The 26734-nt window shown below is 45.9% G+C and overlaps 1 protein-coding gene across 3 annotated transcripts in view; it reads left to right on the top strand.

Moving 5' to 3' along the window:
• The window catches only part of LOC137417922 (interferon-induced GTP-binding protein Mx), a 141546-nt gene that overhangs the window by 76221 nt on the left and 38591 nt on the right, over positions 1 to 26734 (top strand). For 2 of the 3 annotated variants that reach the window (XM_078773929.1, XM_078773930.1), the window contains exons 9-13: positions 8734 to 8806; positions 15583 to 15705; positions 15896 to 16040; positions 16981 to 17139; positions 18156 to 18232. In XM_078773929.1, coding sequence (XP_078630055.1) covers positions 8734 to 8806; positions 15583 to 15705; positions 15896 to 16040; positions 16981 to 17139; positions 18156 to 18232 — 577 coding nt within the window. The remainder of the gene's footprint in view (positions 1 to 8733; positions 8807 to 15582; positions 15706 to 15895; positions 16041 to 16980; positions 17140 to 18155; positions 18233 to 26734) is intronic. The other variant, XM_078773931.1, reaches the window with a different exon arrangement.

Below are 26734 nucleotides of genomic sequence, written 5' to 3'. Positions count from 1 at the left end.
GGTACCTGGGGTTAGTACTGCATCAAGGTTGTGGGTTAGGTGGGGAGATGATCATCATGGTACATGCAGGATGGAGTAACTGGAAAAAGGATTCAGGAGTGCTTTGTGATAGAAAAATGTCGATGAGACTGCATGGAAAGGTGTACAGAAAGGTGGTGAGGTCGGCGTTGTTGTACGGCGTGGAGACATGGCCGATGATAAGAATGTTGGAACAAAGATTAGATGTGACTGAGATGAAGATGCTGAAATGGTTGTGTGGTGTCATGTGAGAAGACCATATGAGGAACGAATACATCAGAGGAACTATTAAGGTAGTTGAAGCATCTTCAAAGGTACAGAGAAGTAGATTGAGATGGTATGGGCATGTGATGCGAAGAGATGAGGAGTATGTGCGTCGAAGCATGATGAGAATGATACCACTTGGAAAGAGACGAAAAGGCAGACTGAAGAGGAGATGGAGTGATTGTGTGGAAGCGGACATGAAGGAGAAAGGTTTGGATAAAGAATGGGTATACGATTGACCCAAGTGGTGGAGCAGGATCCATGGTAGCGACCCAACTTGAAGTGGGCGAATAGTAATGCAGAAGAAGAAGAGTTTATTGTTAAAATAGATTGTTTACAAAATATTTTGCTTCCATATTTGTGCTTCTCAAGGTTATTATTTCAACAGGGTACCCTGATGTATCATCGGTTTTGACTGCAATATGTTGATGTGCTACTCAGGATATAAATGTTCTGTTGATTGAGTGCAAGCCAAGGTCTTGCATATTGAAATTGATGAGCAGTCTCAGAGGTGAATTATCAGAAACAGTTACATGTTAGACAATTATTATTATATAAGGTATTAGCAAAAGCACATTATTATAAATAATGGTATTATTAATGTATTGGTATAATTATGGTATTATTATAAAAAATATAAGGTATTGTTGTGTAGATGGCTCTGTGAAGACAGAACGTCCACAGATGGAATCGAGCTTAACGAGGCGACAATCAATCCAATGGCGGGTCTTGGTTTGGGGGAAATGCCGCGGCTTACCTGTCGGTCCGTGCAGTCTTCACCTGCAAATTAATTACTCAACCAAAAACGGTTGTGAAATGTACAAACAGTAATATTTATTAACGGACCCGATAACAGAGAACATGATGGTAAAAACTAAACCCCCTAGGTTGGGATCCCACTCACAGACTTCAAATACACAGGATTTTTTTTAATTTTTTTTATTATTATTATTTTTTGTATACAAGATCGAGGCTCGTGAAACAGCGAACATTAATCACACAGAAAGACAAACAGACACAAAACAAATAACATCGGGAGCGGTAGACAAGATGGGGAGAGAGGGGGAAGGACACAAACACAACATTTGAGAGCAGGGACCGAGAGACATGGAGACATCGAGAGATCTGTGGGAGGGAGAGGGCTTTGGGGGGGAGGCATGGGAAGGGGGGGGGGGTGTGAGAGGTATAAAACATATGGACACTGCCAGGACTTCCAGAAAAGAAGTTGGAATTTCAAACAAGGTGGATCTGGGGTGAATTAGTGGGGGTAGAAAAGATCAAGGTTTTGGATGGGGGAAGATAAGAGATGGTGGTGAACAGCTGTTTTAAAGACCTGGAGGGAGGAGTGGGATTGAAGGGAGTGTGGGAGTTTGTTCCAGAGGCGGGAGAAAAGAGGAATGAAAGAGTGAAGGTCAGCAGAGAGCCGAGATTTCGGCAGTTTAACCATCAGAGGGTTGCTGGCAGATCTTGTGCGACCTGTAGGAATATTTGGGGGACAGAGCACAGAGAGAGCTGGGGGAGCAAGGCCGGAGAGGAGTCGGTAAAAGACAGAAAGACCACCTACCTGCCTGCGGTGAGTGAGTGAAAGGCCCTCAGAGATAGCTTCATCGCGGGAGATTCCAATGATTCTGAAAGCTTTGGATTCAACAGCGTGAAGCCGAGCCAGGTGTGAGGCAGGAGCACCAGCCCATAGGGGAGAACAGTATTCCATTGAGCTGCGGATGAAAGCCTTGTATGTGGTGAGGAGCTCAGGTGTGCCTAGGAAGGACTTCGCACGACGGAGGATGCCCAGTCGGCGACTGGCTTTGGAGGCCAGCTCGGAAATGTGGTTTTCCCAAGAAAGATCATGGCAGATAGTGAGACCCAAAAGCTTGAGTGACAGAACTTCTTGGAGAGGATTGTTGAGAAAGTAGATGGGGGGGTTGTCCAGTCGATCTTTTCGGAGAGACATAGTAAGAGTGTGAGATTTGTCAGGATTGAAAGACATGTTCCACTTGTTTGACCAGTCTGTGATTTTGTCCAGGTCTTCAGAGAGTGAGGAGGCTGCAGACTGCCGATCTGAGGGAAGAGGAATGGAGCGGCAGAGAGTGGAGTCATCAGCAAAGAGATAGAGAGGATTTTCCAGAGAGTCGGAGAGATCATTGATAAAGACCAGAAAAAGCACAGGGCCCAGCACACTGCCTTGGGGAACTCCAGCCTGAACAGGAAGGGGAGATGAGAGAAATCCATTCAGGGCCACACGTTGACTACGACCAGAGAGGAAGTCCGCAGGCCATGCATGGAGATTTCCATGGATACCATAGGAAGAGAGTTTGGTGAGCAGAGCTGGGTGCCAGACCGTATCGAAGCACGTGATATGTCAAGGGAGACAGCTCTGATTTCCTGTTTGGCATTGAGGACCTCCATGGGAAGGATGGGAAGGATAATTAAATAAACGTTTTGTCGTGTTGTGGAATGCGTGATTATCTGTCTCTAGATGTAGCGTCCGTCAGGAATCGTCGGCTTCCGAGCTCGTCGTCCGACGCAACTCCGGTCGGTGGGAAGACAGGCCTCGATGCGCCCCCGTTTGCATACTGCTAGGCCACCAAGCCACTCGCTCGCCCCGGTCTCGCCCGCTCCAGTGGCAAGTCTCGCTCGCACGTGAACGCCAGGGAGGAGAATCGGTGGCGCTCCAACGTTGCTCCAACGTCCAGCAGGTAATTCGTCGTTCGCAAAAGGAAAAGGTCCAAACGGGGCGAAAGGCAAGGGCAGAAGGGAAGTCTGGGCAGGTACGAAACCAAAGCGAGAAGGACAAAGGGAAGAGCTCAAATGTCGATCTCCGACCACTTGCTTTCACATCCAGAACACGAGAGAGAAAATGTCGGCTTCTCTCCACTTTTATCAAAACCCTTCGGCCAATCAGCTCACTCCTCATTATCTCTTGGCTTCAGCTGCATGCCGATTGGCCCTCCCTTCCAGTCATGTCATCTGCCCATCAAAACCCTGGTGTCACTCCATCGCGCGGCGGGCGTGGCCTCAGCCTGCCTTGCACGATGTCTGCCTGCCATGGCGCCGTTGTATGTGGCCGCTTCCTGTTGGGTCTTTTCGGTCAGTCAGAGTGGTGGCGGGAGATTAATTAATGTGTTGTGCTAATGGGCCTATCTAATGTCTATGGGATGTATTGCCATAAGGGACACCGGGATGTTCACCAGGTCTGACACACAGGGGAATTAGCTTAGTCCCGAGTCTAACTATCACCGGATCATCCTCGTATGATCACAGGTACACACTTAATCCGACAAACCGGGCTATTAGAACTTATTCCCTATCACCGGGCTAACAGAATCAAGATTCCCTATCACGACAGATGAAGCATGATACCTATTCAGATCTACCTAAATCTATATATGCCCTACCCCAAAATTCATAACAATATTATTAATGGCTAAAACATGTCAACTGACTCATGAGATACAGTACTACACTTTTAACCATGGTAAACACTCATGTAGATATGAGAGGTATGAAAGGCTTTTGACAAGTTCAAAATCTCTTCCATCGTGGCAGCTGCCATAGCCAAGGTAGCTGCTATATAAAATACTTCCCCAAAAGCCTACTCTCTAGCTATCTCTCTCTCTCTCTTTCTCTGAAAGTTCTTCAAATGAAAGGATAAACTGACTGAAGGAAAGATCGTTCACTATGTAAGGGGATGCAACATTCCTTAAATAAGTCTGAAAACATCACCTTGCAAATCTCAAGGCTGAACTCTAATCGTTCTCCTTCCTCAATGCCATGCTGTCACCTTGTCAATGGTTGGAGGTACTTGATGTCAAACAAGAGGTTCTCCCTGGAAATTTATACGTGTCCCTCCCCGAACCCCGGTTACGGTGCACCTCAAAGTCTCGAGAGGGAACACGGCAGAAAGATGTATTCTTTTGAGTGATCTAATAAACCATGGTAAAACCACACCAATGTAATTGTAGAACAAAACAAGTAATTATTGTATTAGGAACTCTCACATACACAATAATAACACATTTAAAGAAAGTACCATGAAAATGTCACTTGCATCAAATGAACAATACAAATGATGGTACCATCATACCCCAATGCTCTCAAAGCAATGAACTCACGACACGCCAAACGTGAGTGGAATATAACATTCCCCAAAGTCCGTGCACGGATCTCCACACTGGTTGAAGCCATGCAGAACGGTAAAACAACAGGCAGGCAGGTATTGGCACGGCTGTGGATGAGGATTTACGAGGTGAGAGGTCGATATGGGAATTGAGCCGATATGTAAACCAATGGCAATCCACATGGTGAGGTCGATATGGGAATCCCAATGACAAAACAAGATGCACCAAGCTGACAGCCTCTTCGAGGACAAAATGGCGTATAGGCCTGCAATGGAGGCGCTTGCTCCCTCCAACAATGACTCACACTTGGTGATAAAACCTGAGACGCAGGTTTAATTGCACTCGCAATATAGGACGATGTCACGGGCAATCCCTCCCTCGGGAAGTCTCAATTCATTCGTGACTAATATCAAAAAAAGTCCGCTCGCAGCCTCGATGCAACTCACAGCTGTATCTCTCTGATGGCCGTCTCCTCTCTCTCTCTTCCGATTTGTTTGCCGCATCTTCCTTTTTCCTTCACAAACATTTATTTTTACCTTTTACTAAAGTCATCTGCATAATCGCACAAAAATCTTAACAACAATATTACCTGAAACTAAAAATCCTAGCAGTATATACTAACAACAAAGGGGGAAGTGACGGATCAGTAACAAAATATATCAGGCTTTCTACAGTCTGACATCTTACTCTGCTTGCCAAGCTCTCTACCTGTGGTAATGTGGTCTGCAAGGCCATTTTTATTCCTGGATTTCTGACTTCCTACCATCATCAGTCAAGGTGTTGCTATCAATACAACCCTCATTTAGCCATTCCCAGTGGAGGCTGGAGAATCCTAAAGCAATGTCTCTGGACCAGTTTTGTTCTTTACCAACATTAATTATCTCTCGGATGCTCCTGAAAACTCACTCTACCTTTTTGCAAATTCCATGTAGTGACGTACAGTACCCCATCCCACTGACATTCAAACAGCAGCTGCATAACAATGTCTAGAATTGATTACTTCTCTGAAATGGAACAAGTTTTTCAGTCTTGGTAAATCTGAGTGTCACCAAGCTTTTTTTTTTTGGAGGATACAAGATCGAGGCTCATGTAAGAGCGAACATTAATCACAAAAAAACAAACGGACGATGGATAAAATAAATGGGGAATAAAATGGGGGAGAAAATGGGGAATGGATGGGGCAAAATAAGAGATGGTGGTGAACAACTGTTTTAACGACCTGGAGGGACGAGTGGGATTGAAAAGAGTGAGGGAGTTTGTTCCAAAGGCGGGAGAAAAGAGGGATGAAGGAGTGAAGGTGAGCAGAGAGTCTTGATTTTGGCAGTTTCACCAGAAGATAGGTGCTGGCAGATGCTGTGCGACCTGTAGGTATATTTGGGGGACAGAGCACAGGCAGAGCTGGGGGAGCTACGCCGGAGAGGAGTCGGTAGAAGACAGAAAGACCACCAACCTGCCTGCGGTGAGTGAGTGAAAGGCCCTCGGAGTTAGCTTCATCGCGGGAGATGCCAATGATCCTGAAAGCTTTGGTTACAACAGCGTGAAGCCGAGATAGGTGTGAGGCAGGAGCACCAGCCCACAGGGGAGAGCAGTATTCCTTTGAGCTGCGGATGAAAGCCTTGCATGTGGTGAGGAGCTCAGGGCTGCCAAGGAAGGACTTCGCACGATGGAGGATGCCCAGTTGGCGACTGGCTTTGGAGGCCAGCTTGGAAATGTAGTGTTCCCAGGAAAGATCATGGCAGATAGTGAGACCCAAAAGCTTGAGTGACCAAACTTCTTGGAGATGATTGTTGAGAAAGTAGATGGGAGGGTTGTTCAGTCGGTCTTTTCGGAGAGACATAGTGAGAGTGTGAGATTCGTCAGGATTGAAGGACATGTTCCACTTGTTTGACCAGTCTGTGATTTTGTCCAGGTCTGCAGAGGAGGAGGCTGCAGAGTGCCGATCTGAGGGATGGGGTATGGAGCGGAAGAGAGTAGAGTCATCAGCAAAGAGATAGAGAGGATTTTCCAGAGAGTCAGAGAGATCATTGATGAAGACCAGAAAAAGCACAGGGCCCAGAACACTGCCTTGGGGAACTCCGGCCTGAACAGGAAGGGGAGATGAGAGAAATCCATTCAGGGCCACACTTGACTATGACCAGAGAGGTAGACCACAAGCCATGCATGGAGATTTCCATGGATACCATCGGAGGGGAGTTTGGTGAGCATGGCGGGGTGCCAGACCATATCGAAGGCACGTGATATGTCAAGGGAGACAGCTCTGATTTCCTGTTTGGCATTGAGGACCTCCATCCATTGTTGAGACAGCAGAAGCAGCATGTCCAGAGTAGAGTGACCTGGTCTGAAACCAAATTGATGATCAGAGATCAAGCCGATGGAGAAGAGGAAGGATTTGATATCAGATGCGGTGATTGATTCCATGACCTTGCTGATGATTGGGAGCAGGCTGATTGGTCTGTTGTTGCAAGGATCTGTTTTTACATCTTTTTTGTGTCAAGAGGTAATGTTGGCTGATCAGTTCATGTTTACATCATTATACATACCTGTCCCAAGTTTTAATTCAAATCCCTTCAGCTGTTTACAAGTTATGACATTTTTACCTGACATGACCTCTGACCTTTTTGCCTCGGGATCCCAAAATTTAATCAGTTAATCTTTCCATCATTATACATACAGTGCATTCAGAAAGTATTCAGACCCCTTCACTTTTTGCACATTTTGTTATGATGCAGCCTTATGCTGAAATCGTTTAAATTCATTTTTTCCCTCATCAATCTGCACTCAATACCCCATAATGACAAAGAGAACACAGGATTTTAGAAAGTTTTGCAAATTTATTAAAAAGAAAAAACTGAAATATCACATTGACATAAGTATTCAGACCCTTTGCTATGACACTTGAAATTTAGCTCAGGTGCCTCCCATTTCTCTTGATCATCTTTGAGATGTTTCTACACCTTGATTGTAGTCCATCTGTGGTAATTCAATTGATTGGACATGATTTGGAAAGGCACACACCTGTCTATTTAAGGTCTCACAGCTGACAATGCATATCAGAGCAAAAACCAAGCCATGACGTCGAAAGACCTGCCGGCAGAGCTCAAAGACAGGATTGTGTCGAGGCACAGATTTGGGGAAGCCTACAAAAAATCTCTGCTGCATTGAAGGTTCCCAAGAGCACAGTGGCCTCCATAATTCTTAAATGGAAGAAGTTTGGAACAACCAGGACTCTTCCTAGAGCTGGCCGCCCAGCCAAACTGAGCAATCGGAGGAGAAGGGCCTTTGTAATAGAGGTGACCAAGAACCCGATGGTCACTCTGGCTGAGCTCCAGAGATCCTGTGTGGAGATGGGAGAAACTTCCTGAAGGACAACCATCACTGCAACACTCCACCGATCTGGGCTTTATGGCAAAGTGGTCAGACGGAAGCCTCTCCTCAGTGAAAAACACATGAAAGCCCACTTGGAGTTTGCAAAAAAGCACCTAAAGGACTCTCAGACTGTGAGAAACAAGATTCTGTGGTCTGATGAAACCAAGATTGAACTTTTTGGCTTCCGTCTGACATAACCATATGTTGTAATAAAGATACCTGTACCAAGTTTGAATTAGATCACTTCAGTCGTTCTCAAGTTATAGACCTATAACAGACTTTGATCTTTGACCTCTTGCCCCCAAATTCTAATCAGTTAATCTTTACATGATTATACATGCCTGTACCAAGTTTGACTAAGATCACTTCAGCCGTTCTCAATTTATCGCTGTAACGAAAACATATCACGGACGGACGGACAACCTGAAAACAAAATGCCTCCGGCGACTTCGTCGGCGAAGGCACAAAAATTGTAAAAGTCGTAAAACTAAATTATTTCCAGAATTTACCACCATTGACGCAGTTTCTGTTGTACCACGCTATCTAAACATGTACATTAGTTATTCGTGCCTGTTGTTTGTGTACTTTATAACATCCTTAAAAACAGTGAGTTTCCTGTTTGGAATTATTTTCAATTTTGTTCGACTTGAAGGAAGGCGGACAGAGTAAAAAATATCTCACTCCTCTGCACATGTGATCGGGACAAATTCAGAGCCAAATTACGGTAAAGTGGCAGGTTTTTGTCTGATTCCTGTTCCGATTCGCTTTAAAAATACTGTATGACATTCAATTTAAATAAGTTGTTCCTCGATCATAAACTGACGTTTGCAGGCAAACAGAGACAGATGGACGGACGGACATGAAACAATTGCTTAACCTCGCTTTTCGCTACATGTGCGTGGGATAAAAAGGTCATCTCTTCCAATGTTCACTGCATGTAATTCGTATTTTGTATTTTTCCCCTTAGGAGTATTGAAGAGAAATCTACCACACCAGTGCTCGCTAACAAGCTCACCACAGAGCTCGTTGAACAAATAAACGTAAGTAATGCACGTTAGAATTACTTACTTTTACTGGTTAATATTTATCTTTACCCCTGCTTATGATGCAAGGAACCCAGGTTCAAACCCCATGGATAAAATGTTTCCCAGTTGTCTACCAATGTCCATGCAAGTTTGTGGAAATGTGCATTGATATCTGCTAATGTATTTTTACCTCTGCCACTGAAGGTGGACTGAGGTTATGTTTTCACCCACATTTGTCATTCTGTCTGTTTGTCTGTCTGTCTGTGAGAACGATATCTCAAAAAGTTAAGGACATATTCAGATAAAACTTGGTGGATAGTCTGGATGTGTAACAAGGACAAATTGATTCGATTTGGTGAAAATCCGGATCCAGAACCGGATGCATTACTTTTTTTTTTTTTTCTTTCAGGTGATTCTTCACCTTTGAGAGACGGGGCAAAAAACGATGTACAGTATTGCAAGATATCTCAAAAAGTTGTTTATTTGAGTATGTATCAGACAAGTTGAAATGTGGTATAGTTGGGAATGAAAATATAATATTTTTTATTATCGAAGTTGAAATAGTTTTCATGTTGTACACCGCTTCTTTCCTATTCCATCTCCAGAAGCTGCATGACGTCACCTCCGGGCACCAAAGGGGGCCCGGCGATGACGTGAGCCTGGAAGGAGTACTCAGTTTCCATTCCATTTGTTTGTTTTCTTTCTTGCTTGTTTTCTTTCTTGGTACTTACGAAAATCGAAGATTTTTCAAGTATATTGGTTGGTTTTGTGCGTTATTCTGTCTGTCTGTTTGTATGTCAATCACCTACACATCACAATTTCAAACCGATCTTTACGAAACTCCACCAAATGATAGAGTTGGCCATAAAGAAGAAGCCTATTTGAGTTTGAGGTCAAAATAGGCCAAAGGTCAAATCGGAGGTCTCGCGAGATCTCGGAGACGGTGGGAGGGATTTTCGAAGCTCCACACGGTCTCCACGTTTTTCGAAGTTAAGTCTGTTCACAATTGTATTTTGTCGAAACTGTATTTATCTTTCGGTGTGTGAAGTTATTGTGTGCAACTTTGGTTGTTTCTCGGTGTTTATCTTTCATAAATTGATCGTCTGTTTGCCGTGTCGCGAGCAAGGCCTTTGCCGCGTCGCGAACGATTTGAAATCGAAGTTAAGTGATTGTTCCCATTTGTATTTTCGTTAAAACTGTATTTATTTATGGTGTTGTACGTATATTGTGTCCCGACGAAGATTTTTCGGTGCAAATCTTTCATACCTGTATTGAAAATCGTGTTAATTCGTGTCGTGTCTTGAGGCCTTGTACAGTGTGCACTGTACAACCTTGAGGCTTTGTTTTTCTCTCAGCGGTCCGTCGTTTGTGATCCAATAACTTTCGTTCTCTGTATTCCCAGTCTTTTCACCCATAGCCTACTTCCTTGTGTAAATCTCAACTCAAAAAAACAAACAAACAAAAAAAAAAACATTTCCTTCTCTGTTCTCATTCGTTTATTCATTCTTATTCGTTCGTTCGTTCTTCGACCACGTGTTTCTCCCCCATTTCCCCAGATAGTTTTCACTCATTAACCTTCAATGTTTACACTTTCCCCTCAAGTTATGTATTCCGTCATATTTTATAACACCTTTTTCTTCTTCTTCTTTAAAAGGCTGCTTTCGACTTGCTCACCAAATCAATTCATCCCAAAAAAAATATCCATCTCCTATAGTGCCTTTTTTCTACATTCCCTAAACTCTCCTGCACTCCATCCTCCATCCAGCGTCCTTAAACGTATTTTTAACTCGAAGGTCACAAGAAACTCATTTTGCAATAAATGTTCGTTTCCCATAAATCGTACACTTTCAAAAATCCAATCTCACCCCTCCCCTCCAAATCTTCCCCATAACCCCTCCCCTCCAAATCTTCCCCATCACCCCTCCCCTCCAAATCTTCCCCATCACCCATCCCTTTCAAATCTCCCCCCTTGCCCCCTCCCTCCTAAACTACCCCCTCACCCCTCCCCGCCAAGACGCCCCCTCGCCCCTCCCCTCCTAGACTCCTGCCTCACCCCTCCCCTCCAAATCTCCCCCATATCCCATCCCTTTGAAATCCCTCCCCTTGTCCCTTCCCTCCCAAACTCCCCCCTCACCCCTCCCCTTCAAATCTCCCCACCCTCATTGCTTTTCAATTTCCCCCCTCTCACTCCCCCTCCTCAAAGCGTCCTCCCCGCTTCTTCCCCCTTCAAACTCTCACCTCCATCTCCCCCAACCTTCTGCCTCGCTCTTCCCCCTCCTCAAATAACACCTCATTGTGGCTCACCCAATCACCATCAAACCTTTTGTCCGCCCCATCCTTCCCTTTCTCCGAGCTATTCTGAAATCTCTGACACACCTTCAACAGCTCTCCCTACCTCTTCCACCTCTTCCACATCTTACCCTACCCCTCCTCCCCCCTGTTCTGTATCTGATGCTCCCCCTTCCTCTTCATTAACGGTATGGACCTCAAACATCCGGGGCCTTCGTTCAAACTTAACTGATCTCTCCATACAGGTTGCTTCTGTCAAACCAGACGTGATCTGCTTAACAGAAACTTTCCTCCTTTATGATGTCTCTGATTCCATAGTATCTCTCCCGGGCTACTCCCTCCTCCGGTATGATAGACCTGAGCCTCGTCTTGGAGGCGGGGTTGCTATCTTTATCAAAAACTCTCTTCCTCACTCGCCCTGCACTGCACTCTCTCCACCTCACCCCCAGGAATACCTCTGGCTACGGCTTCCCCTTCGCTCCCAGCTCTTGTTCATATGTGTGTTGTACCGTCCACCAAACAGTGATGACTCCATCTACATCTCGCTGTCTGATGATGTGGACCAACTTCTATCTACTCATCCCAACTCTCTCTTCCTCATATGTGGTGATTTCAACTGTCATCATGCCAGTTGGCTGGGTGTGGGTACCTCTCTCACCAGCCATGGCTCCTCAGCAAAGGACTTCTGCGACTCACTGGGACTGACACAATCTGTCAATTTCCCGACCCGGATCTCAGTCAACGGAACATCTTCTCTTCTGGACTTGGTTATGACTAACTTCCCTGAAAATGTCTGCTGCTCTTCTTCTGCTCCGATCGGATCATCTGATCATGTCCTTGTTAAAGTGGACATCTCTCTGACCATCCTCAGGGAGCCTGCTCAGCGTCGACGAGTCTGGCATTTCACTCAGGCCAACTGGCACGGTCTTCAAGCAGCCATCAATCATCTGGACTGGTCTCCCATCTCTACCACCTCTGACATCAACTCATCCTGGGAATTCTTCCAAAGTAAATTGCTCTCTCTCATGCACAGATTTATCCCATCTCGTCTTCAGTTGTCATACCCTTCCTCCCGTCCATGGTACACGGAATCTTGTGGTGAGGCTGTTGCCCAGGAACAACTTGCCTTCGTCTCCTGGAAAGCAAATCCAACGGAAGGAAATCTCATTTCCTTTCACAAAGCCCGAAACAAGTGTGTGTCCACCCTCAGGAGAGCCAGGAAACAATATCTCTCCGTTCTCAAGACCGAACTCTCTTATCTGTCTCCCTCTTCCAAATCCTGGTGGCGTGTGGTCAAATCCGTTTCTGGTGTTTGTTCCCCCTCCATCCCCTCCCTTACCTCAAACGGCTACACAGCTGACTCCGCACGTGAAAAAGCTGAATGCCTCAACTCTGTGTTTGCCTCTAAATCTTGTGTCCCAAACCCATCCCTCTCTGTACCCACCATACCCAGTCGTACCCTGCTGCTCCTGGACTCCGTGTCCTTTCCTCCTGACAAGGTGGAAAAGTTTCTGTCAACCCTCGACTCTGATTCTGCAACTGGACCCGACGGCATCAGCCCACGGGTCCTAAAATCCTGCTCTGCTGCTCTATCTCACCCTCTCTCTGTTCTCTTCACCCTCTCTTTTGCTCAAGGTCAACTGCCATCTGCTTGGAAATCAGCCAACATCACCGCTTTGCACAAAAAAGGTGCAAAAACAGATCCTAGCAACTACAGACCAATCAGCCTTCTCCCAATTATCAGCGAAGTCATGGAATCCATCATTGCTTTGGATATGAAATCTTTCCTCTTCTCCAATGGCTTGATCTCTGATCATCAATTTGGTTTCAGACCAGGTCACTCTACTCTGGACATGCTGCTTCTGCTGTCTCAACAATGGATGGAGGTCCTCAATGCCAAACAGGAAATTAGAGCTGTCTCCCTCGACATATCACGTGCCTTCGACACGGTCTGGCACCCCGCTCTGCTCACCAAACTCTCCTCCTTTGGTATCCATGGAAATCTCCACGCATGGCTGGCGGACTTCCTCTCTAGTCGTCGTCAACGTGTGGCCCTGAATGGGTTTCTCTCATCTCCTCTTCCTGTTCAGGCTGGAGTTCCCCAAGGCAGTGTTCTGGGCCCCGTGCTTTTTCTGGTCTTCATCAATGATCTCTCTGACTCTCTCGAAAATCCTCTCTATCTCTTTGCTGATGACTCCACTCTCTGCCGCTCCATTCCTCTTCCCTCAGATCGGCAGTCTGCTGCCTCCTCACTCTCTGAAGACCTGGACAAAATCACAGACTGGTCAAACAAGTGGAACATGTCTTTCAATCCTGACAAATCTCACACTCTTACTATGTCTCTCCGAAAAGATCGACTGGACAACCCTCCCATCTACTTTCTCAACAATCCTCTCCAAGAAGTTCTGTCGCTCAAGATTTTGGGTCTCACTATCTGCCATGATCTTTCTTGGGAAAACCACATTTCCAAGCTGGCCTCCAAAGCCAGTCGCCGACTGGGCATCCTCCGTCGTGCGAAGTCCTTCCTCGGCACACCTGAGCTTCTCACCACATACAAGGCTTTCATCCGCAGCTCAATGGAATACTGTTCTCCCCTATGGGCCGGTGCTCCTGCCTCACACCTAGCTCGGCTTCACGCTGTTGAAACCAAAGCTTTCAGAATTATTGGAATCTCCCGCGATGAAGCTATCTCTGAGGGCCTTTCACTCACCCACCGCAGGCAGGTAGGTGGTCTTTCTGTCTTCTACCGACTCCTCTCCGGCCTTGCACCCCCAGCTCTCTCTGTGCTCTGTCCCCCAAATATTCCTACAGGTCGCACAAGATCTGCCACCAACCCTCTGATGGTTAAACTGCCGAAATCTCGGCTCTCTGCTCACCTTCACTCTTTCATTCCTCTTTTCTCCCGCCTCTGGAACAAACTCCCTCACTCCCTTCAATCCCACTCCTCCCTCCAGGTCTTTAAAACAGCTGTTCACCACCATCTCTTATCTTCCCCCATCCAAAACCTTGATCTTTTCTACCCCCGCTAATTCACCCCAGATCCACCTTGTTTGAAATTCCAACTTCTTTCCTGGAAGTCCTGGCAGTGTCCATATGTTTTATACCTCTCCCACCGCCCCCTTCCCATCCCCCCCCCCCCCCCAAAGCCCTCGCCCTCTCTCAGATCTCTCGATGTCTCCATGTCTCTCGGTCCCTGCTCTCAAATGTTGTGTTTGTGTCCTTCCACCTCTCTCCCCATCTTGTCTACCGCTCCCGATGTTATATGTTTTATGTGTCGGTTTGTCTTTCTGTGTGATTAATGTTCGCTCTTTCACGAGCCTCGATCTTGTATACAAAAAAAAAAAAAAAAAGGCAACAACTTTGTCAAACTTCTAAAATCCTCAATTTTCATCTGATTGACTTGAAATTTGAAGAGGATTTGTATATATCACTGAATTCAACCACCAATTATTTTTGAGGTCAACATAGGCCAAAAGGTCAAAAAAATTTTCAGGGATCTCGCAAGTATCGTGCTATGCACGACATATTTCTTGTTTGTCTGGGCAATTCTCAGCCATCCTTTGAGCTAGGAAGCTGAAATTTGGCCACAATAGTGAACACGTGCTTTGACAAAAACTGTATTTTTTGGTGATTAATCAGTTAATTGATTACTTACTTAATTATTATCGATTTATTAAGTACTTATTTATTTTCTTTCTCATCTCGGCAATATCCCAGGCACCTTTTGAGCTACGAAGCTGATATTTGGACACAACAATGACAAATTGTTTTTTGGGGGGTTTTTTGTACACAAGATCGAGGCTCGTGTAAGAGCTAACATCAATCACAAAAACAACAACAAACGGAAACACAAAACATACAATAAAGGGAGCGGGAGACAATATGGGAAGAGAGAGGGAAGCACACAAAACAGCAGAGAACAGGGACACCGAAGATCTGTGGGAGGGAGGGGCTTGGGGGGAGGAGGCATGGGAAGGTAGGGGGGTGAGAAAGTATAAAACACATGGACACTGCTGGAACTTCCAGGAAAGAAAATAGTCGGTATTTCCAAAAAAAAAAGTGGATTTGGGGTGAATTAACAGGGGTAGAAGGATTTGGTATAACGGGGATTTGCCTATGAAGGATATTTTTGATTTATTGATTAATCAATTAATCTATTACTTATTTAATTTTTTGATCAATTGCTTGGTTAATTTTCAAAAAGATACAGATTTGGATTAAACGGTAGTGGTTAAGGCATGCTATTAGCTAATTGATTAAGAAATTAATTACTTTACGATAATTATTTATTTATTTGAATTACGCAATTCATCAGTTAATCAATCAATTATCGTGCACTGATCCCTCCCAATTCCGTCTCCATGTGCTGCGCGGAGGTACTGCGTGCTTGAGGATATTATTTATTTATTTGGCATGGGGGCGGTGTAATTTGAATGTATCTTTACTTATTTGAAATTTTTTTTGTCCATTCATAAGACGGTGTTTGTCTTCTTTGGTTGCAGCATCTCCTTCCAGGTTTGCGAAAAGAAGTCAATAGGAAATTTGATGAAACCAATGAGGAGCTGAATAAACTTCCGTGTGCAGTGCCGACCGAGAAGAAGAGCCGATTCTTCTTTCTTAATGGGGTTCGTTTTGTAATACCCCTTTTTGTGTGTTGCTTCTTCTTTTTCTGAAAGCAGAAATAGAGTCACTTGTTAGAAATCCTTGCACCTTTAAAATTTTCAGGACATTCCAAAATGTTTGGAAATCTGTAATTACCTTCATTATTTTTAAAACTAATTTCACACTGAATTTCCTTTTTACCTTTATCTGCAGCTGATTATGAAATACACTACTGATCTCCGTAGCTCAGCCCTGGGCGACTATCATCGCAACTTCAAGGAGAATGTGATGATGTATGCCAAAGCCCGTCGCTGCTTTGCAAAATGGCTCAGAATTGTGAAGCAACATGAGGAAACATGTACGTACCGATATACTTTGAGTTCGGATTCATTAACAAAGATTTTCTCCACATCAATAACTTTTTTAAATGGCCCATTATAAAAACGTATTTTTACAATTCCAGAAGGGTAGAACAAAATAGAGGTAGAATGAGTAAATCATCAGATGATGTGGGATCCTGATTCAGATAGTCCAAGATCGAATTGTCATAAGACCCCACTGTTCTTTATTCTATTGATCTGAATGAACAACAACCTCGAGTTTATTCCATCTGCAGTATTGCTGTGCGCCATTTTACATCCCATGACAGTGCCATCGATGTTCACCTTTGACTGCTTCCATCGTATACTTATTTTCTAGCTTGCCTGCAGGGCATTGGCTTTGTGAGTCGGCAGGTATCCGCGTGACATATTGCCGTGGCGGTGCAGTTTGTGCTTGGCGAGGATGAAAGTTCAACAATGGCGCAGTTTGGGTTTTTTGTGGAGGTAGGGGATGGAGGGAGGGGGGGAGAGGATACTGAGCTAGGTCCAGTGGTACTGAGTTTGTGAAGGAACCCTTTTGAAATGGCTGTCAGCTCTACTTCCCTCCTGGCCGCTGTTGGAATGAAGACCTTACATTAATTTGAATTATCATTAGGTGCAGTTTGTGTTTGGAAAGGATGAAAGCTAAACAATGGCGGTGGTATTTTTGTGAGGATGTAGAGGGGAGGGGGTGGGAGGGCATCCAGTGGTGCTGAATTTGTGAAGCTCTACTTTACTTTTGGCATCTGTCAGAATGAATTCTGTCAGAATGAAGACTTTACATTGATTTTTATTATTTTAAATGTTAAATCTTTCTTATTAATTTAATTTTCAGCTGGGCAATCCTGATTTGTTTTGAAATCATTATTGATGAAAAAAATAAATGAAGGCTTTGATCCTCCCCCCCACCCCCTCCCCTCTCTCTCTCTCTCTTCCCAGTCAATGTTGACCTTTACAACAATATAAAAATTTTTATGACAAAGAATACAGGTCGAGAGCTACCAGGTTTTGTGAGTTACCATGTGTTCGAAAACCTGGCCCGAGAGCATATCGCAAAACTGGAAACTCCAGCACTGAATATTTTGAAAGAAGTAGCAGGTGAGTTGTCATGAAAATGGCTCAGTTTTCACTTACCTGTTTAATCAGTTCAGTTCATTTCATGGAAGATGCTTTGAATTGGGTGAAAAAGTGCTACCTCTTGTGTTGAGAATATTTGAGGAAGAAGGTCTCAGGGCTGGCAATGGTGAATTGGTTCTGTTATCCGAAGTATTTTCTGTCAAAAAAACTGGTTGTAGTTGACTTTGGTAAAAATGGGAAATGTACCCTGTAATACATAATAAGCAAACCCACCATTTTCACTGTTTACACCAATGTTTATTTAATACCTTTAAGTTTTTTTAATGTTTCAATCCTTTTTAGCTCACCTGGAACGTATTTCCAGGGAGCTTATGGGATGGCGAGTCATCACTCCGTCAGTTGGTAAACACTTGCAACTTCTCTGAAACTGCTGATGGGATGGTGAGAAAACTTGGCTAAAATGATATTTGGTGTGATTCAACTCAAGTTTGTTCACGGCATTAAAAAAAAAATCGGGGTCTAAGGGGATCTACGGGTGGTCAAATTGGGTCCAGGTTTGACTGTCCCACGCCCCCACCCCCCCCCCCCCCCCCAACCCCCCTAGCCCTCAAAATATGTATTTGCTTTCTTCTCTGAAACTACACACACAATTTCGATGGAACTTCATCCCAACCTTCATCACCCGTGATGTATCAATGTTTGTTCACAGCATTAGAAAAATCGGGGTCTAAGGTGGTCTATAGGGGAGGGAAGGGATTGCCCCCTAAAATAGCTTTTTTTTGTTTGTTTAAGGTATTATGATTACGGTAGTATGATTCTACATGCTGCCCTGTCTCCGAACAACCATTGAAATTGGTTTAAAATACCGTGATACTGTTTAAATTACCTTTATTTGGTGTAGTATACTGCGTTATTCTACCAGGTGAGCGCCCAGGGGGTATTGCCCCTCTTTTCTAATGTTATCTCATCCAGTTACCAAATTGTCTTGTATGGAATCAATGTTGAAATAAATCATTTTTTAAATTTTATTCCTGCAGACATTGTGCCAAGCGTTGCTGATACTTTGGCAGATGAGGACTTGGGATTTTTACCAGAACTCGCAAAAAGTGTCAAGGTTTGTCCTGCAGACATGCTTGACTTTACATTATCATTATCATACAATAATGGAGCTATGAATGTACAGTGTGGAAGGTCGATGTGGAATTGTCTTGAGTCAATATAAGTATCAAATTCCTTTTCAATGACATTCCAAATTGAGCTCAGGTGCATCCAATTTCCTGTGATCAATCTTGAGATGTCTCTACAACTTGATTGGAGTCCACCTGTGGCCAATTTAATTGATTGGACATGATTTAGAAAGAAACACACCTTTCTATATAAGGTCCACACTTGAAAGTGCATCTCAGAGCAGAAACTCTACCATGAAGACCAAAGAACTCTTGGTAGAACTCCAAGATAGAATTGTGAGGAGGCATAGATCTGGGAAAGGGTATAACACAATTTATACAGTGTTTAAAGTTCCCTAGAGCACAGTGAGCTCCATCATGAGGAAATGGAAAGAACATGGAACTACCCAGGCAATTGCTAGAGCTGGCCGTCTGACCAATTTGTGCAACCAGACAAGAAGGACCTTGGTGACCAAAAATACAATGACCACTCTGACAGAACTACAGAGTAATTTGGCTGAGAGGAAAGAACCTGCAATAATGCCAACAGTCTCTGTAGCACTTCACAAATCTAGGCCTTGTGGGAGAGTGGTCAGAAGTAAGCCACTCATGAGAAAAACGCAGCACTCCTGGAGTTTGCAAAAAGGTGTGTGAATGACTCTGAGAGCATGAGGAAAGGATTATGTGGTCTGGTGAGACGAAAATTGAACTTTTTGGCCTGAATGCAAAGTGCTACATCTGGTGGAAACCGAGCACAGCTCATCACCCATCTAATACCATCCCTACCATGAAGCATGGTGGTGGCAGTATCATGCTATGGGGATGCTTTTCAGTGGCAGGGACTGGGAGACTTGTAAAGATAGAGGGCACAATGAATGGAGTCAAATACAGGAAAATCCTTGAGGAGAACCTCCTTCAGAGTGCAAAAGACCGAAGACTGGTGGAGATTTATGTTCCAACAGGACAATGAACCCAAGCATACAGCCAAAGCAACATTGCAATGGCTTCAGAAGAAGAACGTGAAAGCCCTTCAGTGGCCCAGAAAAAGCCCAGACTTAAATACCATTTGCTAAAGATTGTGGAAAGATGTGAAGATTCAATCTGTGGAAAGACTTGAAGATTGCTGTTCACTGAAGCTCCCCATCCAACTTGACAGAGCTTGAACAAATCTGCAAGGAAGAATGGGAGAATGTCCCAAAATCCAGATGTGCAAAGCTGACACGGACATTCAAAGAAGACTCAAAGCTGTAATCGCTGCGAAAGGGACTTCTACAAAGTATTGACTCAGGGGGCTGAATACTTATGCAATTTGATATTTCTGTGTTTCATTTTCAATAAATTTGTAAAAATTCCTAAAAACAGGTTTTCACTTTGTAATTTTATAGGGTATTATATGCAGATCAGTGAGAAAACATCTCAATTGATTCCATTTTAAATTCAGGCTGTAAAACAACAAAATGTGAAAAAGTCAAAATGTGTGAATACTTTCTGAAGTCATGTATATATATATATATATATATATATATATATATATATATATATATATATATATATATATATATATATATATATATATATGTCGGATTGGGACTTAGGACTTGGGACTCAGAAGAACTCAGAAGAAAGGAGCAACGGATATATTTATTGGAACTCGAGTACTCAAGCTTGAGGACAGCAAAGTTGCATTGAAACTCACAAGGAATGACCAACAGTACAACAAGATGCTCTGAAATAATTCAATTAACATTGCTTTATATAAAGGAAAGTCAGGGGTGGAGTTAGCTCACAAGACACAGAGACAGAATGGGCTCATTGGGTCCCCCACCATAGTCCCATCCTGTTGTTCAGTTAATTAAAGGAAGTTCATCCAAGGCCAGTCATGGGTTAGCTTCTGATAAGGAGATGGTCAGCATTATGTGACAACATGTTTACAACTTTCTGTATAGCAGCTGGCTTGGGAAAGTACAAAGGGGAGTGGACACTCGTAAAACTGTCAAATTGCAAGATAATGGCAAAATCAGGAAAAAGGCAAAGAGAGATAAGAGTTGCCTCCAAGGCCTGGAAAGGGGAACTAGAGATTGTGCCCACGCAGGCCAGAGCACACAGGCAGAGAACTCCTTATTAGGATATTACACATCCTCAATGCAGTAGAAAGAACTCAGTATCATAAAAGAGTACAGTAGCAAGTCAAAACAAAACATATAATTGGTTATACTTGGTAATTGGTAAAGCAGCAAGGATATACAAAGGGGGAGGGGCATTACAGCTCCCTACATACCGCCCTTTTGGATCTAAGATACAAAGTTATCTACGAGCCAATCAAAGGCCTTTATTTCAAACAAAAACAGAAAAATCATTCAACATATCACGCGAAGGCAGCCCCGTAAGAATGTCCCGTACCAAAGCACCACACAAACTCAGTAGGATGATTCGCGTCTGTATGTGAGTATGCAATGTAAGGCCGTAAAAGCAGAGTGATCAAATGGCACACAAAATCCACCAAAAGAGGTGGGAGAGAGAGAGAGTGTAACTAAACGTAACGTACCACACGAATGCAGCCCAGTGAGCATGTCCCGTACCCAGTACCGCACAACGAACCCAGCAGGCTGATCCGCGGGTGTGTGGGTGCAAGTGGGTGTAAGTGGATGTATGATGTAAGTCGGGTGTAGATGGGTGTATGAGGTGAGACCGTAGAGACATGAAGATCGAATAGCGCGCCAAATCCACAACGAAGACCTCTGGTTCCACCGGGGTCCACACCCAGGAAGATCTCCGACCCACCCTTGGTCCACAGAGGTGCAGCCGGACTCCTCCCCAACTGGAGCTCGCCCAGGCTTCCCCAAGTGAAATCCTTGTCGATCTTCAGCGCTCAATCGATATTCATGTTCATGAGGTCTCTTACGTGCTGGTGATCTGGGGAAGACACAACATCGTCAGTATCAGGTGGCTCAAACCTATGGCCATGAAATAAAGCATAACGATCCAAAGGTGGGAGAGAAACTTCCTTTGGGTCAAAGTCGAGATCGTCCGAGGCGATGCTGCTTGCTTCGCTGTTATTCAAGGGCGAATCTCCAAAACAATCAGACTCGGAACTCAGAGTATTTTCACGATCGAGTTCCTCTCCATCCGGGCTTGGGTTCACAGCTGGGTCCAAATCCCGAACTGGGTCAGTGGCGTTTGACTCACTGTGGGCTTGTGAGACATAAAGGTGAGCTCGTGAAACATGGAGAGGCAGAGCCTGCATTGAAACATAAACATCAGCCGGGGACCCTCGCAAGTGGCCCACATCATCATTGGTAACATCATTAGTAACATTATTTTCAGGTGGCGTAGGCCTGCGGAGTGGACGGCCCATAGTCATAGCCACGGCATGGCATATCGTGAAGAAACGAGAGGAATCCTTCAGGAAATCGTCGATTTCTTCTTCCGACGTGTCGGGGCCCAGTTTAAACGGCCTCCTGGTAGCCTGAAATGCTTCGAGGTCCGCATAAGTGTACTCGACGTCATTATCGGTAATATCAACAATGGAAGAACAATCTTCGGAAGCGGAGATCTCATTGTCGCGGCCCAGTGGCTCGTCCGGGTCGTCGTTCCAGGATCCGCGGTCTGCAGTCACGTCGACGGCCAGTGTGTCCTCTGGACCCACGGTCAGCTTTTCAAGCATCACCATGGCCCTTTCTGTTGTCGTCTTCAGTGTCCATCCTGTGGAAAACTTCCTCACACACGCAAGGACTAAAGCCTTGATTATTACACAACAAACCACGATTCCAAGGACTATTGCCAAGGCGGTTAGTACCCACTTTACAATTGTGCCTGTCCACCCCTTGAACCAGTCGGTAAGCCACTGGTGGGAGGCTTCCCGATCCAATCGATCCCTTGTCAATGAGTGAGCGCTTTCCCTTAACGTTATAATAGCAGCACTGACACCCTGTGAGGGGTCAGGAATAAAAGTGCAACATTTACCCTCAATTATCCCACATACCCCTCCTCGTTCTGCCAATAGCATATCTAATGCAACCCTATTTTGCATAACCATTGTACGCAGATGGACAACTGTGTCCAACATTTCGTCGTGTGCTGTAGCGGTGGCGTTGGCCACAGTTTCTAAGATTAACGCAATTTTGTCAATGCGGTAACTGTTCATGACCGTCCCAGCCCATGGGAAGAAGAAGCTAACGGCTTTCTCCCAATCAGCGCCGTGTAAAGTAGTGGTGTCGTCGTCGTGCCAATAGGTGCTTCGTTGTGTCCTTATGAGTGCGGTGGTATTATGCAAGTGCTGTCGCATTTCCATCTCTGGGAAAACTGATCCTAAATAGCAAATTCCTCCCCAATTATCAGGTAAATACGGGTAAGCTTTATTCCCGCATACAAACATGGTCCCGTGCGGGGCCACTAAATGGGTGGTCATGCAAGTGAGAAGACCTGGGATAGTGTTTGTCCCGTTTTCCCCTTTCCATGCCAACTGGAGGTGTGTGAGGTTATGCAAGGGCGAGCTTGTAACGTTCACTAGGAGCGTGTGTTTCCCTTTTCTCGGGTCCGCGGGAAGGGTATCTCTACACACGGATTTGCCTACCATTACTTGGCCCTTTCCTTCTAAGCAGAGGGCCCCCCATGCCGGCTTGACCCAAACCGGCGCCGGACGTTCCTCAAAGTGTCGGGACAGGATGGGAGGGGAGTACTGGAAAACTCGTTTACACGCGGTTTCATCAGAACCTTGGCTTGTCAGAGTTGTACTAATGCATTTGGTATCTAGTGGCTTCGAGCACAAATCATTGAGTGATAGGGGTAACACTACCATTGGTATGCCTGCTGTGCTGGTGCGGGGAAGGTGCATACACATCCAACACTGTGTCCTATTCTGTACTGTGGCCATATGCCGTGCGACCTTCCAGTATGTGTTCTCCTCTGGCTTCCTTCTTACTTCCTGGGCAGGAGGGGGTTTAATGACGTAGGCGGCACAACTAGGCCGGAATTGGTGTTGGGTCTCTCCCCTCTTTTTGTTCCTTCTAATCAGCGTGCGCGGGGGCCATATTCCACATTCAAGTATTATCGTGGTGTGTGGGCCGACGAGGGCATGCGACAGTAGGAGAGTAGTATTGTCGATGCCCGTGCCCCATTGATATCCTGCGGCGGCGTGACTATTCACGGTCCCAGTAAACCTTCCATTTTCCACCTGTCTAACTTTAGTTAAGACTATGCGTGGGGTTGTCATGCGTGCCTGTGGTGTCCCATTGTGTACCACCATGGCTTCCATCCATCTTACAGATAACCACTTGAAATGTGTCTCCAACTCACAGCAATGTACTACTATCCCCTGTCCCCGGGGAGCCGTTATGTATTTGACGGAGTAAAGTTTAAATAACGTGTAGTTGTCGTGTCCTGGGTATTTGGGGAGATCCTCTCTCAGTGGGTTAAACTGCAGAAGCCTATCCTTGGCGGGGTTTGTTAGGCAGCTGCCCAGAATTCCCATCATCATGACCGTCATCGCCGCCCTTAGGAGACTGTGGTGCCCTAGACGGTGCATTGTCTTCAGCGGTGTGAGGTGTGGTGTCTGCAGCAATGTGAGGTGCGGTGTCTTGTGTGGCTTGTGGTGCGGGGAAGGACAACTTACAATGGGTGGCGTGGATCCACGAAGGTTTACCCTCGCAGAAGACTGCCGTCGGTGTGACCAGTAGCACCTGGAATGGTCCCTTCCACCGTGGCTCCAAAGCAGCCTTGCGGGTGAAGTGCTTCACGAGCACCCAGTCGCCGGCCTGAAAGTTGTGGATGGCGTGGCCTATTGGTTCAGGCAGCGCCTCTCGTACTCGAGCATGGATGCTGCGTGCCACATTCGACAAGCCTATGCAAAATCTCAAAAGCATGTCATCCATTACTGGCAAAGCAAGGGTGGACATGTCTGTTGGTGCTGAAACGGGCAAGCTCATAGGTCGTCCCATTAATATTTCGTGGGGGGAAAGGCCCGTAGTGCGACCCGGGGTGGAACGAATGCTCATCAATGCAAGCGGAAGAGCCTCTGGCCACCTCAAGCCTGTGTCTGCGCAAAGTTTCGCTAGTTTATTCTTTAAAGTCTTGTTCGTTCGTTCCACAAGTCCTGAGGACTGTGGGTGGTAGACGCAATGGAAGGATTGTTTAACGCCCAACGCCTTCAGGATGCCCTTAACCACCTGCGCCGTGAAATGGCCTCCTTGATCTGACGAAATTATCTGGGGAATGCCAAATCTGCACATAAAATCCCGCACGAGGCGCTTCACTACTGTCGGAGCATCGGATTTGACGCATGGGTATGCTTCGACCCATTTGGTGAACGTATCTACGATTACCAACACATAGCGAAACGACAAGCTTGGTTCCAATTCTGTAAAATCGAACTCAATAGTTGCGAACGGCCCACTTGGCGGGGGCCGTCCCCCATCATGTGCATGTCTCGGCGGCGCCCCTCTATTGTGTTGCTGGCAGACCACACACGATCGGCACACTTCGGATACAATCCGTGACAGTCCTGGCGCTGCCCAAGTGTAGTCTATCTGTCCCATCACCCCCCTCTGGCACACATGACCATTCTGATGAGCCATGCGTGCCAGCCAAGGCAGTAAAGCCTGGGGTGCTATAGGTTTTTCATCAAGGGTCCACATTTCCCCTGGCCCAGGGCGTATCGCTCCTCGTTTGAGCCAGACCTCGTGTTCGGCCGTCGGTGCAGCATTTTGCAAATTTATGATATCGTCCTTAGTTGGTGTGGCGGGTGGTCCCGCAGTCGGTATGTCAGCAATCTGTGCGGCTGTCTTCTGTGCTCGTGTCACCATCGGCATGTTGCGTTCTATCTGTTGGTTGGCGGCCTTTCCTGCCGCCTCGTCCGCCCTTGCGTTGCCCCGGGCAACGTCAGTGTCCGCCCTTTGGTGGCCACGACACTTAATTACCGCGATAGCGCGGGGAAGTAAAATGCTTCGGAGGAGCCCTTCTCGCCGTTCTTTATCACTGAACCGGCAGATGTGAGAAAACCTCTCATCTTCCAGATGGCTCCTTTATCGTGGACTACGCCGTGAGCGTAGGCCGAATCTGTGTAAATGTTGACGGCAAGGCCTTCCGCCAAGCTGCACGCTCTGGTCAAGGCGCACAGCTCCGCCTGCTGTGCGGAAAATGTAGGTGGAAGACGCCCGCTCTCTACCGTTTCGCTATCCGAGCACACGGCGTACCCGGACAACAGAGACCCGTCCCATGCGCGCCTAGCTGATCCATCGACATAATATATACAGTCGGGGTATTCTAAGGGATTGTCCTTTAAATCCGATCGCACCGTGGAGACTAGCTGCACAACGTCGGAGCACACATGAGGTTCGCCCTCCTCAGGAGTGGGCATCAGTGAGGCTGGGTTGAGCGTCGTGCAACGTTCGATCGTGATGTTGGCTGCAGTGATCAGTGCGGATTCGTATTGCATTAATCTAGTGTTAGACAAATGCTGTGTGCTTCGCTGTAACAACAGCGAAGTGACGCAATGCGGTACTCGTAGCGTTACTGGGTGTCCCATAACAATGTCCGCTGTTCTTTCTACTGCGTACCTGGCCGCTGCCACGGCTTGCAAGCACACCGGAAACCCTTGTTCGACCGGGTCTAACTTTTTACTAAAGTAGGCCACCGGCCGCTCCTTATCCCCATGGGTCTGTGTCAAAACTGACTGGGCGAAACCTCCCACGGCGTGAGTGTAAAGGGTAAATGGTTTCGCATAATCCGGGAGTCCTAATGACGGTGCCGTAACCAGCGCCTGTTTCAGCCCGTCAAAACATCGCCTCAATTCATCCGTCCATATCAATAGGTCCGGGGCATTTGATTTGGTCGCCTCGTACAGTGGTTTAGCCAGCAGCGCAAAATCAAGTATCCAAGTGCGGCAATATCCCGTCATACCTAGGAAGCGCAGCATTTGTCGTTGCCAGCGAGGGCGAGGCAGCTCCATGATAGCGGTCACCCGTCCAGCATCCAATTCTCGTTTTCCATGCGAAATGGCGTGTCCCAAGTAAGTTACAACCTGCCGCACAAACTGAAGTTTTGGTCTGCCTACTTTGTGGCCTTTGGCCGCCAAGGCCTTTAATAGGGCCAAAGAATCCATTTCGCACGCCTCCTTTGAAGGGGAGCAAATCAACAAATCGTCAACGTATTGCAGCAACACTGACCCTCCCTTCAATTCCACATCCGCCAGGTCGCGGTGCAGCGCCCGGGAAAACAGAGTGGGGCTATCTGAAAACCCCTGAGGTAGTACTGTCCAAGTATACTGGCGCCCCCTATGGGTGAAAGCGAATAAGTATTGTGACTCAGGCGCGATGGGCACAGAGAAAAACGCAGAACAAAGGTCGATGACCGTGAAGTATGTTGCGTCCGGTGGAATTGACATCATGAGGGTTTCTCCGTTTGGAACTAGTGGGTGTATGCCCTGTATCACCTTGTTCACCTCCCTTAAATCC

This window comes from Myxine glutinosa, chromosome 3, assembly GCF_964187855.1.
Source record: "Myxine glutinosa chromosome 3, kmMyxGlut1.1, whole genome shotgun sequence".
Taxonomy (NCBI): domain Eukaryota; kingdom Metazoa; phylum Chordata; class Myxini; order Myxiniformes; family Myxinidae; genus Myxine; species Myxine glutinosa.
The sequence above is the reverse complement of the archived record's forward strand: the minus strand, read 5'-3'. Positions and strand labels throughout refer to the sequence as shown.